Source organism: Sander vitreus, unplaced genomic scaffold (genome assembly GCF_031162955.1).
Source record: "Sander vitreus isolate 19-12246 unplaced genomic scaffold, sanVit1 ctg257_2, whole genome shotgun sequence".
NCBI classification, from domain to species: domain Eukaryota; kingdom Metazoa; phylum Chordata; class Actinopteri; order Perciformes; family Percidae; genus Sander; species Sander vitreus.
This window is the reverse complement of record NW_027595426.1, coordinates 46,616-63,602: the sequence shown is the minus strand read 5'-3', so window position 1 is coordinate 63,602 and position 16,987 is coordinate 46,616. Positions and strand designations below refer to the sequence as shown.

The following is a 16,987-nucleotide window of genomic DNA, read 5'->3' as shown; positions in this document are numbered from 1 at the left end:
TCTCTGGTAAACTGACTGGGTTAAGAGGAGCTCTTTATGGTGAATGAAAGGCCTGATCCCACCACGTAGCTCATCCAATCAGATCAAAACATTGACGTCAATGCTGCTGCCAGTTCTGCCGTTGTTTACCATTTTCTTCTTCTTCTAGTCCATAGAAAGAGCAACGTCGGTAGCCTTTCCTCATTAGCGCTCCCTCTGTTCAGGAGAAGACTGCAACTAGTGTCACGACCACCAGCGCCAATAGTTACGGCGCTCCCATGACGTCACATTGGCGTGCGACAGGTTGGCTGCGGCGAGTATACCGGACACCTGACTCAACCTTTTCCTCTCTGGCCACTGTGGACCACCTCATCATCATCATCATCAGCATTCCCCAATTCACACCTGTCCACTGCTTTGGGCTGCAGAAGTCCTCTGATGATACTGCCATTGTTGGAAGGGTATCAGAGGAGAATGATCAGGAATACAGGGAGGTCACTGGGGACTTTGTCAACTGGTGTGAGTCAAACCACCTTCACATCAACGCCAGCAAGACCAAGGAGGTGGTGGTTGACTTCCACAGGAGGCCGCCTGGTACTACACCGGTGAACATCCAGGGTGTCAACACAGAGATGGGGGAGACATACAAATACCTGGGTATTCACCTCAACAATAAACTGGACTGGTCCAAAAAACATTAGGGATGCACCGAACCCAGATTTTTGGGGTCCACTGGTTAGGATTCTGCCGAATCAAAAACCGAATACAGAGTCGTCGTCCCATCCTCAGTCCATTAACACAGTAAACACATTAATGAAGTAAAAAATGTCCACAGCAGTGTGTTTTTCATTTTATTTTATTTTTAACTGTAATAAAAAAAATAGGCAACATCATGCCAGGAACACAAGTGGGAAAAACTATTTTGATCAATATCCAAATTTTCTGTCGTGGGTGATCTGAGGCCCACTGTTTGTTCGGTGTAGGGCAAGTAAAGCAGGTAATGAACCCATACAACATTCTTTGCAGGTTAAACTGTATGGGTCCCATACAACGTACATCCATGTTGCTTTGGGCAATTTGGTTAACTTTGAAAACGGGTCAAATTTGACCCGAGGACAACATAAGGGATAACTGACTTTACAGGGTTGTCAGTGAAACTACTCCCACTATGCTGAATCCTCCGACTCTCCATCACCAGCATCTCGAAATTAACTTACTGCTTCCAGTAGCCTTACACGCTCTTGAGAAATTGTTTGAACCAGACACAGATTTCATCCCACAGAAGGTAAATGTTCAGTGGGAAGGTCTGAATCTTTCTGAACATCTCACACGTGTAGTGCTCTCCACCATTATCTGTTACCATCTGATCTATTTTATCCAGAAGGTTTCTGACCTGCGCCCTGTTTCCTCTCTTTGTGTTGTCAAACACACAGAATCTACCACCACACATGGAGACCAGAGCAGACACACGTTTATGAGCATTGATCAAAACTTCAATGGATTCTCCTTTTAGCTCGTCTCCATAAGTGAAAAGGACCATCGTATACTTTGGAGCATCTTTGCCAAAAAGTTTTGGCAGCATCTCAAACAGTTTGATGTCTGCTTCAGTCATTCTCCCTATTCTGACCACAATACCAAAGGCATGAGGTCCTGGACTGGCCTCTACTACTGACTTCATGATCTCATAAAACAGCTTTTTTAGGAGTCAGATACTCGTCAGTGATTCCTGGAGTGTCGACCACCGTGACCCAGCGACCCTCCACCTCTGCTGACTCAGAGACGGTCTCAGCACTGACTGGATTAAAGTCAACCTTTGAATTAAACCGTTCTGATCCCAGGATGGTGTTTCCTGATGAACTCTTTCCTGCTCCAGGAAGACTGAGAAAAACGATCCTTCTTTCCTTCTTGGGATGATCAACTAAAGGAAAAACATCACAGAGAGACATCAAGAACACTCTTTTCATTCATTTCTTTCATTCATTCTGATTGTCATGAAACTTTTCAGATGAATAAATAAATAAGAGTATATAAAGGTGTTGGAAAAGAGGCGAAACAGAAAGTGATTTCATGATTTTGGAGTACTGATTAAGTATTGATGTGCAAAGGATGTGTCTATATCGATTGATGTCTAAGGCTGTTACAGCATTAGGTGCTCCGGTGAAAACGTAGGTCGTTCCATTCATTTTGAGGGGGGGTAGTGCCTTTAGGCTGTGGCGATGGGGACCACAGTCTGTCACGGTCACGTACCAGAGATCAGACGTGTTTTGAGGCCGTGTGAGAGTCCCTTACAGGAAACATCACTGCCTCTATGTCTGCCATAAGAAAGTTTTAAAACACCAAACACAAGCTCTGAACTGCCGGGAGTTTGGGGAACAGCTGACTGTTTCCTGCAACAACAAAGCACAGTCAGGCCCCAAAGGAAGTGTGCCGGGCTTTGAAGCAAAAGTAGTAGGGATGAACCAAATGTTTGGCAACTGAAATTATTAGTGAAATAATAAGTAAATAAGTGAAAAGGCCGAATACATTTTGACTATTTAATTCCTGCAATGGTGGAAAAATTGACATAATAAAATGGAAAAAATGTGAAAACTCACATTTGGCGTTTTCTTTCAGTGCATCCCTAGAATGTAGAGTAGGGGTAAGCCCATAGAAACAAAATGGATAGAAAGGCCATTTCCACTCAAATCAACGTAGCAGATGCAACATTTGGAGACATTCCCACGCCGCCGCACATTGCAGCAGATCGCCGGAGCTGCCTGATGCTATCTGAGCATGATTGGTGTATAAATGTGGGAGGTGAAATGAGGCCTGTGTGTACTCAGTTTTAATCATAAATTTCCTCAGCAGTTTGTTTTGTGTCTGTTGGACAACTCCACTCTGTGCTTGATTCACTGGACAGTAGAATTAACGCATGTCATTAAATCTGGTGTTTGAGGTTATTACTCACCATTTGTTAGGTTGCCTGACTTCTTCAGCAGCTCTCTGACTTGTTCCTGTCCTCCGTTGACATTGTTGAACACATGATATCTCTTTGCAAAGCTTTCAACGACTGGTCGAAGTGGACCTTCTGGATCATCGTTGATGAAGTCATCCAGTGACATGTTGTGTAGGTCATCTGCTCCTGTGAAGAGCAGGTAACAGTTGTTGAACTCATGATGTCCGATGACTCTGAGAGCTTCCTCCACAGCGTTCTTCTGCTCGGTGGTGAATCGATCTATTTTAACCACCACCAGGAACAGACGAGGTCTGGAGGACTTCAGGAACTCCCTACACCAGGCATCAATCTTTTGCTCAGACCCAAATATTCCCGGGGTGTCGATCACTGAGATCTGTTTCCCAAACACAGTGTCAGTTTGTTCAGAGATTTCTGTTGTCACTGATTTGAAGGATTTTTTTGACAGAAACGCTGGTCGTCCCAGGATGGTGTTCCCTGAAGCACTTTTACCGACTCCGGTGTTTCCCAAAAGGACGATGGTGAGATCTGGATGTGGACCTAGAGCTGGACCTGGATCCATGTTTGAATGCCATGCCATGCCAAACCTGCTGAAGACAACAGAAAGAGTAAGTAAGTGAGGTTTATTTCTAGAGCATGTTTAAACACAGCTTCAGCAGACCAGAGTGCTGCCCAAAAAGCACTGAGGTGATGGACCATGGAAGGACACTAATGAGTTGGGAACTGGTTCGTAACTGATACTGGAACTATTTTTAACATAACTGATTTGTTTGTCAAAACAGAGTTTATAAGTATGATACCAGACGTCTGGACTCAGAGGGATCAAAGATAACTAGAACTGTAAGCAGTTATGAACGGAAAGCAGAAGCAAATAACTGTACGAACAGAATGATACTTATTGATTTCAGTAAATGTAATACACATTGACATAAACCAACGAAAAGTTATGCATCTTATCAATAACCCACATATTTAAGAACAGAGAAAAATACAACTGACGTGAATCAGGTTATTACATAGACATGTAAATTAACCGTTTGCGTGCTAGCTAAGTCAATGGTCGACACCTTTTATATTGTAACGTGAAAGCTCAATATATGTATATATGTATGTATATAATTTTACTGTCTAGACATCTGTGTGTGATCGACCTTTTGAAATATTTAGATTATATATTAGTGTGTTACGGTGCAGTCACCGAGTCAAGCTGAATATCTGAGGGGGTCCCGTGTGATTGTGAGTTCTACTGGACAGACTGAGACCATTTAAAGGCTCAGGAACCCCTCGCAGGGGTTTTGGATTATATGCATATATATTATATGTTATTATATATTCACAATATTCTAATTTTCTGAGGGTTTTCATTAACTGTAAGCCATAATCACCAAAATTATAACAAATACAGGCTTGTAATATCTCGCTTTGCATGTAATGAGTCTATATAATATATTAGTTTCACCTTTTAAGTTGAATTACTGAAATAAATGAACTTTTGCAAGATATTCTACTGAATTCTGTTAATATGACATTTGTGAGGAGTTTTCTCCTCATCTTTAGTTAGGTTAGTGTTTCCTGACCTCCATCACATTTAGGTGCTGGAGTTCTGTTGTTTCAGTTCATGGTCTTAGTTTGGGCTGGAGCTTACCGGTAGTTCACTTATTCATCTCTTGTGTTTGTTCTAGGATTGGTTTACCCTTTTCAGGGAGTTTAGGGGGAGACGCGGGAGACGCGGGAGACACGAGGAGACGCGGGAGGCGCGGGGAGACGCTGGAGACACTGAGGAGACGCGGGAGACGGTGGGGAGACACGAGGGAGACGCGGGAGACGCGGGGAGATGCCGGGAGACACGAGGAGACGCGGGGAGACGCGGGGAGACGCGGGGAGACACGAGGAGACGCGGGGAGACGTTGGGAGACACGAGGAGACGCGGGGAGACGCGGGGAGATGCCGGGAGACGCGGGGAGACGCGGGGAGACGCGAGGAGACGCCGGGAGACGCGGGGAGACGCGGGGAGACGCGGGGAGACGCGGGGAGACGCGGGGAGACGCGGGGAGCGACGGCCCACTGCGAGGTCGGTCCAGCGTCTTCCATCTCTTGTTCTTTTTGGCCACGGTCTCCCGTCCCTTTTTGTTTTTCCTTGTTTGTTACTTTTTGTAATATTCTTTATTTAATAAAGCTTGTTGGTTAATTGTTAACTTTGTGTCTGGCATCCTTTTATATGTTGCATCCTCCAATCCCTTTTGAGCCTTGGTCTGTCCCTTTGTAAATGGAGGCCGTAACAAAACTCCATAACGAAACAACACACCTTTCTACTTTTGAGGGCTATATTAAATGAAATATGGCTCGTATTCCATTTGAACACATTGTCATCAATATTAACAAGCTTTAAAATGACCCATTTTTCAAATTTGGATATCGTTTCAAAATCGGAAATCAAATTAACAAAAAAGTACACCGGCCCACTTACAGTAACGACATGAGAACGCCACTGATGTTGCATGAAATGTGGTTTGTGTTTAGCCTAGCTCATCAGTTTCTATCTCGTGTGAAACAAGAGCTATATCATATACCAGGACATTTACATTCCAGAGGTTGGAAGGCATTGTTAATGTTCAGAGTCCGGATGTCAGTCCAAAATATCATTTCATGTCATTTTTAAATGACTATTGAATATTTGGTTTTCTTTCAGACCATTTACATGTATTGATACAACATTAAAATTAAAAGATTAAAAATGAAAACATGGCATTTATCCAAATAATTTCCTTCATAGTAAAACATGCTAGCAGGTTGTCTTGGTCCGTTCGAGCGTATGGGGAGTGACGTAGGCAAAGAAAAATGGCTGACTTGGATGTGGGGGGGCTTGATGTCACTGCCTGATGTGAGTCGAGCATGCTCAGATTTAAACGGTTTATGGCATAACGTGTCATACTGAAATTTGTGAAATCCATAAAATAATAAATGTTTCTCTTTACAAACAATAACAGAAGATGGTAATAATTTCAAAAACATTGTAGCTCTATGATAGTTGGTTGCTAACGCCAGCTCATAGACTGTGCGTTAGCACAAAAAGCCGTTAGCATCTTGGAGGCTACTCCTCGCAAAGTGACGCATGCGCGACTCATATCGGCACCCGACTCACATCGGGCAGTGACACACGCCTTCCCGCGAACTGCAGCGAGACACGCTTGGAAATTTGGCACAAAGCCTCAGTGGAGCACAGCCAACAACTGTGGAGCTTCATCACAGGTGACACCTACAGTAAGGGGTGTGTCTATAACGTGTACACTTTGCACACACACACACACACACACAGACACACACACAGACAGAGAGAGAGACACACACACACAGACAGAGACACACACACACACACACAGAGAGAGAGACACACACAGACACACACACAGACAGAGAGAGAGACACACACACACAGACAGAGACACACACACACACACAGACAGACAGAGAGAGAGACACACACACACACACACACACACAGACACACAGAGACAGAGACACACACACACACACACACAGACACACACACACACACACACACACACACACACACACACACAGACAGACACACACACACACACACAGACACACACAGACAGACACACACACACACACACACACACACACACACACACACACACACGGGGGCCAGTAAAAACGTATGTCAGGCTGGTTGTTTGGCTCTGTCTGCTGCATCAGCAAATGTCAGACAGAGTGGTGCTACGCGTGTTAGCTAACATTTCACATTTTCACCTCAGGTAATTTATAACCAATTCATTTAAATACAAGCGTTGCATTTTGGAAGATAGACGGGGTTCTGAACAGAGATGACCGCGCTGCGCACACACACACACACACACACACACAGCAGGGCCGAGGTGTGTGCGCTACTTCACACACACACACACACACACACACACACACACACACACACACATTTTCAGCTCAACAAAGTTATTTGCCATTGAACCTTTAATGTCTTGGAGAGAATCTAGGAGAGGCCGTAGGGAGTCCGTCGATTTGACAGAAATGACAGGAGGAAGCACACAGAGGACTAAATAATGAGGCAGGGAATACAACAGGCATGATAACCATAACCCCAAATATATAGGACATAATGAGAGGATGACGTAGTACATAAGTGGCCTTGTTAAAATGCTGAACAAGGCCAAAGAATCCAGGACTGGATGTACTGTGTGTATCAGATGGGTTTACCTCAAATCAACATCATGAAAAAGGAAGTCTGTCAGGTCACAGGAAAGAAAGAAAATAAAAAACGTAATATAACAGATTATAACTTCATATTTACTGAAAAATGTGATGCTATTATATGAAATATATTATATTTAAAACAATGAGAAACCCATTTAATGTTTAAATGTATCTACAGACTTCACTCAGTCACTCAGACATTGTGTTTAGCTGCTTGGACATGTTGGGTTTCCTGGAACAAGATGGCTGAGATCAGATACTACCTGTCTGTTCCAGACAACATGGCGACACTGTTCTCCCTGCTGTGATAGTCAGCACACCCTCAAAGTGAAAGACCGTGATTGATCCAACACACTAAATGATTCTGTTCAGTTCTCTCTGCTGAAATCCTTTAAGCTTTTCTCCTTTTAACTAACACACTCTGTGTTCTTATATCGAAATACCGTACTATATATATATATATAGTAACACATGACGTTAGAAATAAAACTAACCAAAAGTAGATTAACTGTCAAAACAGAGAATTATGACTAAAAACAGCAGATGCACCATCAGATATTTGATAATTAATATAATTATAAATATTATCTAACAAGCTGACCTGAGAGAGCAGAGGCGACGCTGATTGTTTCTCAAAAATGTCCTGTTGACTTGATATTAAAATATTTCATCAGGTTTCACAGATTCGGATGAGCTTCTTCCTAAACTCACCTTCAAAATAAAAGCCCGTGTTTTGTCTTTTCCCTTCAGACCTGTAGTTAAAATAAGTTCCACGTCATAGAAAGTTTGTTCCGATATATTATTCATTTGTGTTTGTACTTATTTTCATCTTTGTGTCGTTGCTTTGTTTCTGACCGACCTTCTGTCTGTCTGACTCTTATTTTGTAAACCGGATGCAGACTGTATTTTGGTTAAGAGTCTGCACATGAGTTCTCTGAGAGTCGACCGTGACCGTGTTGAACCGAGAGAAAGGGAGAGCAGCTGAGATGGCGGAAACACCCTGTAAGTTATATTTTAGGATTTATTTCACACTTTGATAGTTTAGTCTGACTCTAAGTCTCAGTTTTATACATTTATATGTTTATATTTCCTGTGAAGAGTTGTTTGATTTTTGACTAAATACGTCTTCCTATTATTAATGTTGAGCAGATTCTTCTTTAATATCAGCGGCTGGAAGTTCAAACCCTTTAAACTACAGGTTTCACAGTTTAACGCGCCGATTCATTGGTTTTAACTTACTTTCACTTTTGTGGGCGTCAACAATATTATGATATCATATTCAGCGCTGTAGTCTACGTGATTCGCAGGTAAATCTCCTCGCTTACCATATACCCCCTTACACCCCCATCATTCGCCCCCAGCGTCACACTCACCCTGCTTTGACTGAACCACTGAAAGTAAAACGCCAGGCACCTCTGCCCCTCCTTCTCCCCAGACTGATAACTATATTATATGTTTAATATATTTTGAATGTCATCTGTGTTTTTCTCCTTCTCATAGGATAAATAAAGGGATTTACACCGTAAATTGGTGCATTAAAGCGTATCAGAATACAGGAAATGAAGTCTGTGACGCTGAAAACTTCGCTGGGGGAGGACAGCCAGACCCCCCCACTATAATATGTCCAGTCTGACCCATATATTTATATAGTACAGCATATCAACTAAAATACATTAGACTGCACCACTGAGTATATTTATGGATATTTAATCATAACAAATAACATAATGTAGTTCAAATGGGAAACTATGCACTGACACTTTATAGTAGTCTCAGACTTTACTCTGGAACTTTACTGTTTACTTTTCTATAACTTATTGATTATCTTTTATTATGAAGGTATGCCTGTGTGGGTGGGGTTAGGCTGTGTGGGTGGGGTTAGGCTGTGTGGGTGGGGTTAGTTTGTTTGGGTGGGGTTAGGCTGTGTGGGTGGGGTTAGGCTGTGCAGGTGTTGGGTGGGTTAGTGTGGGTGGGGTTAGTGTAAGCTGTGTGGGTGGGGTTAGTTTGTTTGGGTGGGGTTAGGCTGTGTGGGTTAGGGTTAGGCTGTGTGGGTGGGGTTAGTTTGTTTGGGTGGGGTTAGGCTGTGTGGGTGGGGTTAGGCTGTGTGGGTGGGGTTAGTTTGTGTGGGTGGGGTTAGTTTGTGTGGGTGGGGTTAGTTTGTGTGGGTGGGGTTAGTTTGAAGGCCAGAAGGGATACGGCGATGACAGTTAAGTTTAGGCACCAAAACCACTAGTGAAGTTTAGGAAGAAGATGGAGGTTTTGGGTTAAAACACTCTGACAGAACACGTGTTTCCTGGGTAAAGTTAAAACTTTATATTATTATATTATATGTATAATAATGACTAATAATAATAATAATAATAGTTTTTAGTTGTAATGTAACTAAATGTTTCCTCTGTTTCTGAACAGTTCCAGGGAGACGAAGAAAAAACAGCAAGGATGAACCTCCACGTATGTTCTTCACGTTAACATTTCAGGACACAACGTCCACTGATGTTCTTCACGTTAACATTTCAGGACACAACGTCCACGTATGTTCTTCACGTTAACATTTCAGGACACAACGTCCCACTGATGTTCTTCACGTTAACATTTCAGGACACAACGTCCCACTGATGTTCTTCACGTTAACATTTCAGGGACACAACGTCCCACTTATGTTCTTCACGTTAACATTTCAGGACACAACGTCCCACTGATGTTCTTCACGTTAACATTTCAGGACACAACGTCCACGTATGTTCTTCACGTTAACATTTCAGGACACAACGTCCACGTATGTTCTTCACGTTAACATTTCAGGACACAACGTCCACGTATGTTCTTCACGTTAACATTTCAGGACACAACGTCCACGTATGTTCTTCACGTTAACATTTCAGGACACAACGTCCACTGATGTTCTTCACGTTAACATTTCAGGACACAACGTCCACTTATGTTCTTCACGTTAACATTTCAGGACACAACGTCCACGTATGTTCTTCACGTTAACATTTCAGGACACAACGTCCACTTATGTTCTTCACGTTAACATTTCAGGACACAACATCCACTTATGTTCTTCACGTTAACATTTCAGGACACAACGTCCACTGATGTTCTTCACGTTAACATTTCAGGACACAACGTCCACGTATGTTCTTCACGTTAACATTTCAGGACACAACGTCCACGTATGTTCTTCACGTTAACATTTCAGGACACATTGGTTTGATTTGATTCGCTGTCCCCTCAGATGATTTGATAAGACAGTTTATGCAAATGTCCCCAGTGTGATCAATACAGTTGATCTTATGAAATGAAGCTCCTTTCACACACACAGATAACGTTATCCAGTTGTATATCTGATGATGGCCTTTGCATATAATACAAGTCAAATGTAGTTTTATAATAATCTTATATTTGGGCCAATATGATATTAGCACAATCGTCTTAAATTCTAATACACATGAACTAATGTCATGATATTATTTAACACAATATATATATATATATATATATACTGAATTACTTTTTAATTTGAGGATCAGGTTGTTGGTTTGGTATGAGTGTAGTTATATGTGTATATTCCAGTCTGGGCTGTGTTATCTTGGTATTAGTGTAGTTATATGTGTATATTCCAGTCTGGGCTGTGTTATCTTGGTATGAGTGTAGTTATATGTGTATATTCCAGTCTGGGCTGTGTTATATTGGTATGAGTGTAGTTATATGTGTATATTCCAGTCTGGGCTGTGTTATCTTGGTATGAGTGTAGTTATATGTGTATATTCCAGTCTGGGCTGTGTTATCTTGGTATGAGTGTAGTTATATGTGTATATTCCAGTCTGGGCTGTGTTATATTGGTATTAGTGTAGTTATATGTGTATTTTCCAGCCTGGGCTGTGTTATATCGGTATTAGTGTAGTTATATGTGTATATTCCAGTCTGGGCTGTGTTATATTGGTATTAGTGTAGTTATATGTGTATATTCCAGCCTGGGCTGTGTTATATTGGTATTAGTGTACTTATATGTGTATATTCCAGTCTGGGCTGTGTTATCTTGGTATTAGTGTAGTTATATGTGTATATTCCAGTCTGGGCTGTGTTATATTGGTATGAGTGTAGTTATATGTGTATATTCCAGTCTGGGCTGTGTTATATTGGTATTAGTGTAGTTATATGTGTATATACCAGCCTGGGCTGTGTTATATTGGTATGAGTGTAGTTATATGTGTATATTCCAGTCTGGGCTGTGTTATATTGGTATGAGTGTAGTTATATGTGTATATTCCAGTCTGGGCTGTGTTATCTTGGTATGAGTGTAGTTATATGTGTATATTCCAGTCTGGGCTGTGTTATCTTGGTATGAGTGTAGTTATATGTGTATATTCCAGTCTGGGCTGTGTTATCTTGGTATTAGTGTACTTATATGTGTATATTCCAGTCTGGGCTGTGTTATCTTGGTATGAGTGTAGTTATATGTGTATATTCCAGTCTGGGCTGTGTTATATTGGTATTAGTGTAGTTATATGTGTATATTCCAGTCTGGGCTGTTTATTGGGTATAGTGTAGTTATATGTGCATATTCCAGTCTGGGCTGTGATATCGGTATTAGTGTAGTTATATGTGTATATTCCAGTCTGGGCTGTGTTATATTGGTATTAGTGTAGTTATATGTGTATATTCCAGTCTGGGCTTTGTTATATTGGTATTAGTGTAGTTATATGTGTATATTCCAGTCTGGGCTGTGTTATATCGGTATTAGTGTAGTTATATGTGTATATTCCAGTCTGGGCTGTGTTATCTTGGTATTAGTGTAGTTATATGTGTATTTTCCAGTCTGGGCTGTGTTATATCGGTATTAGTGTAGTTATATGTGTATATTCCAGTCTGGGCTGTGTTATATCGGTATTAGTGTAGTTATATGTGTATATTCCAGTCTGGGCTTTGTTATATTGGTATTAGTGTAGTTATATGTGTATATTCCAGTCTGGGCTGTGTTATCTTGGTATGAGTGTAGTTATATGTGTATATTCCAGTCTGGGCTGTGTTATCTTGGTATGAGTGTACTTATGTGTATATTCCAGTCTGGGCTGTGTTATCTTGGTATGAGTGTAGTTATATGTGTATATTCCAGTCTGGGCTGTGTTATCTTGGTATGAGTGTAGTTATATGTGTATATTCCAGTCTGGGCTGTGTTATCTTGGTATGAGTGTAGTTATATGTGTATATTCCAGTCTAGGCTGTGTTATCTTGGTATGAGTGTAGTTATATGTGTATATTCCAGTCTGGGCTGTGTTATCTTGGTATGAGTGTAGTTATATGTGTATATTCCAGTCTGGGCTGTGTTATCTTGGTATGAGTGTAGTTATATGTGTATATTCCAGTCTGGGCTGTGTTATCTTGGTATGAGTGTAGTTATATGTGTATATGTGTTGTCAGTGGAGCTTTACATCCTGTGTTTTCTGACCTGTCAGACCTGAGGCTGGTTCTTGTTGGGAAAACTGGATCAGGAAAGAGTTCCAGTGGAAACACCATACTAGGAAGAGACGCCTTCAGTGCAGCTGTCAGTCAGTCCTCAGGTAACGCATGCACGCGCACACACACACATACACCTACTGTTGGTGCACGTTTGTTACTTCTCTTGGTAATCAACACGTGGCTCCGGTGGAGATGCTTCAAAATAAACTGTCACTCAAAAAAAAGTAGAATCTTTAAAGTGCCCATATTATGAAAAAAACACCTTTTCTGGGATTTGGGGTGTTCTTCTGTGTCTCTGGTGCTTCCACACGCATACAAACTTTGAACAACATCCCTCCATGCTGTTCTGAGTGAGATATGGTTTCTGAATGTGTCCTGTCTTAAGTCTCTGGGTGAGCTGTTCAAAATCGGCACGGCTTGTGATGTCACAAGCCGAAACGAGCTGTTTAGCTGTGTTGCTCTGTAGCTAAAACAGAGACCAGCTGAAAGAGGATCTGCAGCAGTGAGAGAGAGCTGAGCAGTACAACAACAATACGGTGTTTTTTAATAATTAAACCATGTAAACCTATTCTGGTACAACCTTAAAATACAGTTAGGAACCTGAAAATAAGCAGAATATGGGCTCTTTAAGTTGGATATGTCAATCCATTTATTTAAAATAATAACAAAATGAATCAAACTTAATAATAGTTTTTTTAATAATTAATTATTTCTCTACACGTTACCAAGTACCACAGTTTGTTTAAAGTTTGTCACAACGGTAACAGTGACCACCCCAAAATAGTCTGTAACCAAGCCAACCAGCTACCAGATGAATAGTAAATAGTACATGTTTGATTTGGCTTAAAAACACATTTTTAAAACAGTAAAAAAGGCAAAGGTCCAAGACTGACTCCAGAAAGTATCAGAGACTTCAGTGGTAGAAGGTCTAGCTGTTCACTGTGTCTGATGTGAAGCACTTTGGATATTATGGGATGGGTTAGACATTATGGGATGGTTTAGACATTATGGGATGGGTTAGACATTATGGGATGGTTGAGACATTATGGGATGGTTGAGACATTATGGGATGGTTTAGACATTATGGCTGATTATCTAAATCCTTATGGAGAAAATCACAGGACTTTTACTTCCAGATCCACACTGTTGAGCTCTATGAGGCCACATTTAAATAAACTTGTCAACCCCCAGCTTCCCACGCTGGTTAACAATGAAATGGCTCCAGCACCTACTGAGGGCCAGGTTTAAGTTGTAACGTCTGCCTACGTTAGAACTACTTCAGCTGGAGCAACCCTCAAATGTTAGGAGCAGGTAAACTCCGACCTAAGGTAGAACTTACATTTGAACTTATGCATAGCTGGTGCACCTACCCAGTTCAGTACCCAGTGTTAACAGTGAATCTACTCTGACTGTGTTCTCTCCTCAGTAACCAGACAGTGCTGTAAGCAGACAGGCGAGGTGTTGGACAGGCAGCTGACCATCATCGACACTCCCGGACTCTTTGACACTTTGTTACCTGAACACACCGTGAAGAGAGAGATCTCCAAATGCATCAACATGTCGGCCCCAGGGCCCCACGCCATCCTGCTGGTCATTAAGGTGGGACCATTCACTAATGAAGAGGAAAGCGCCGTCAGGCAGGTGGAGGAGATGTTTGGAGAGGACGCCTGGAAGTACACCATCATCCTCTTCACCCAGGACGAGAAAACTGGCGAGGACATCAAGCGGCAGCTGCAGGAGGCTGGACAAGAGCTGCAGACGGTCCTGAAGAAGGCAGGACACAGATACCACGTCCTCAACAATGATAGGACCAACGATCGGGGACAGGTGCTGGATTTGTTAGAGAAGGTGGAGGAGATGGTTGGTGCCAACGGAGGACAGTTCTACTCCAACTACATCTATGAAGGGGCGATGGAGATGATGGGTCATAGAGAGGCCCAACTTAAAAAGCTTTACGAGAAGGAAATGAAGGAAAAGATCAGATCTGTGGAGTTAAAGTACGAGAAGAAGCTGAGTAAAGCTGTAGAGGATCACCAAAAGGTGGAGAAGCGACTGCAGTCAGAGCTGCAGGAGGTGAAGAGGTATTATGGTGTTTTAGAGAGCGGAGTCCGTCATGTTGTGGAGCAGACGATGCCGACTGACTCCGTGGAAGACATCCTCAAGTATCACATGGCCCTGAAACTGAAGTTCACCTCTTAAATGTTTCTTCTGACACTTTCTCATCCCTAGAGGAATGCCAAAGACTCCAAAAACATATTCAAGCCAATTTTATTTCTAGAGTCATATCCTAACAGGAGTTATCTCAGGACATTTTACAGATAGAGTAGGTCTAGACCACACTCTATCATTTACAGAGGCCTGTGAATTACAGAGCCTGCCTCAACCATTGTGTTAAACATTGTGAAACGCCCACACAGTGGCAGCTTTATTCACGTTACCATTCTATTCAACGTAACAGTATTAACGTTGTGAAACTACTAAAATACTTCGACCTAAGTCTTCTACAAACGCAGAGAAAAGCCCTTCTTGCTTAATCGAGCTGTCAGACTGTTTCCTGGGTGAGGACGGTCTGTTTCTTCTGAAACGTTCTGCTCTTTGTTGATTTCTAATTAAACTATGTGGTGACACTAGGTGACAGAAACATTCAACATTAACACACGGTAAGCACTGACATGACAAATCAGCTGACTAGTCATGTTAAATGCATATAAATACACGTATGAAATACTTTGTGTTACTACTTGTGTTTGTTAAATGTCTCCTGATGATGATATCTGTTTGGTTTTTAATAAAGACGATGAAGGTGGTCGACCTGTCTGGTTTTATGAGAAGTTAAATGTGAAGAAGTTATTAGAAGTTGATGTGAGAGAAAGTACAACAACATATATTTATATAATAGTTATATAGTTTAACAGAGACTCCTTGAATCTCTGTGCACCCCCACCCTTGGTGTGTTCTCTTAATACAGCCACGCATGTCCAGCAAAAAAACTTTCAAAACTACACTTGGGCAGAAAGTAGTATTTGGGTCAAATAAACCTTTAAAACGTAAAACTAGGGTCATGGAAATTAGATGATAGATACCCGACCCGAGCCCGACGGTACCCGACGGGCCAGGCCAGGCCGGGTTGGGACAGATATTTAGAAATGATGTTGGGGTTCTGGTCGGGCTCGGTCACATCAGCACGATAAGGCATTGAACATTTTACATTTCAAACAGCTGATTATGTAGGGAGCCAGTGGGCCTCTTTCACTTGATGCAAAGGTTCATTTTTGTGATTAAAAGAAATTCCCAGGACCATTGAGCAGAGGGACGACAGCCTTGAAGCCATCCACCGATGATGCAATCCTTTTTTCTGCATAAGCATAAGCAGAGTTTGACATTCGAGCCAGGGGGGGCAAAAAAATAAATAAACTCATTGCAGCAGCTGAGAGCTGGCTACCACTTGGGGAACACATGACGAGCACATATGGACAAAACAAACATGCTAAATAAACATATATGTTTATTTTTAAAGCAGATTTTACATTACATTGTAACAATTTAACAATACGCCCAGTTATGAAATCCAATCACGGCAGACGGTGGCGGGACGCCCCGACACTTAAAGTCAACCAAAATGTAACAGTGACCAATCAGAGCTGGACCTCCAGTCTGTTGAGACGCCTCTCCAAACACAGAAACCCAGATCAGTCACGCCATCAAACGTTAAGACACGCTGAGAAAAAAGATCCATATTTTGCCGTAATCCAATGACACGAAAAAAAAGTCATCCACAGAGATCATGAGATCCCCAAAAAGGGTCCCGGTGTATCCAGCAAGGCCGATACGAGCGTCCCATTCACCAGCCAGCTCCAAACAGGTGAACGAGGCCTCTCCACTTCTCCGTTTAAACAAAGTGGAATAAACGTATAAAAGTCCAAATCTACACAAAACCCGCAATCAACTAGTAAGCTGACATCACATTATATTATATTATTATATACACGGCATTTAGGAAACCTTTATTGCAATGTTGGCACGGCAAGATGTCCACACTAGTGCAACATTTTCGTTTTTTGCGTCCAGCATATGCTCTACAATGGTCTCAGGTGAGGCAGAGCCCTGAAAAATATTGTGTTTTACTAAAGCAGTATATGGAATCTGAGGTATTACCTACCACCATTTAGTTGTTTTGTGTTATTTAAAATATTTATAAAACATCTGGTCATGCCAGAAGTAATTATTCCACTCATTGTTTTAAACAATGCACTTACCGGATCCAGCCGCCCCCGTATGTGCCTAAGAACCTGGATTAGCTTCCACTTTGATGGATGGATTATGTAAATAGATCCCATGTTGCAGTTTAGAAGCCTATAC

At 41.8% G+C, this 16,987-nt stretch overlaps 1 protein-coding gene and 1 pseudogene across 3 annotated transcripts; one reads left to right on the top strand and one right to left on the bottom strand.

Annotated features, from left to right (window-relative positions):
• Nucleotides 1-817: 817 nt before the first annotated feature.
• On the bottom strand, nucleotides 818-7,822 carry LOC144513465 (GTPase IMAP family member 8-like; annotated as a pseudogene). Its single transcript, XR_013501129.1, has 3 exons — nucleotides 7,767-7,822; nucleotides 2,927-3,522; nucleotides 818-1,897 (listed from the first exon to the last, which is right to left on the bottom strand). The product of XR_013501129.1 is annotated as a GTPase IMAP family member 8-like (transcript).
• Nucleotides 7,823-8,060: 238 nt separating this feature from the next.
• Nucleotides 8,061-15,434, top strand: LOC144513466 (GTPase IMAP family member 7-like). 2 transcript variants are annotated; one of them, XM_078244551.1, is made up of 4 exons: nucleotides 8,061-8,167; nucleotides 9,575-9,616; nucleotides 12,625-12,729; nucleotides 14,055-15,434. In XM_078244551.1, the coding sequence occupies exons 1-4, from the start codon at nucleotides 8,152-8,154 to the stop codon at nucleotides 14,825-14,827; spliced, it is 936 nt and encodes a 311-aa protein (XP_078100677.1). In that variant the 5' UTR covers nucleotides 8,061-8,151; the 3' UTR covers nucleotides 14,828-15,434. The 2 variants fall into 2 exon arrangements, with proteins under 2 accessions (XP_078100677.1, XP_078100679.1); XM_078244553.1 differs by lacking the exon at nucleotides 9,575-9,616 and having other exon boundaries at nucleotides 8,103-8,167.
• Nucleotides 15,435-16,987: the final 1,553 nt, after the last annotated feature.

Bases quoted from the DNA above. Each gene is read 5' to 3' on its own strand.
- LOC144513466 (XM_078244551.1), top strand. The intron at 9,617-12,624 runs GTATGTTCTTCA...CTGACCTGTCAG, and splicing joins CAGCAAGGATGAACCTCCAC to ACCTGAGGCTGGTTCTTGTT. The intron at 12,730-14,054 runs GTAACGCATGCA...TTCTCTCCTCAG, and splicing joins AGCTGTCAGTCAGTCCTCAG to TAACCAGACAGTGCTGTAAG.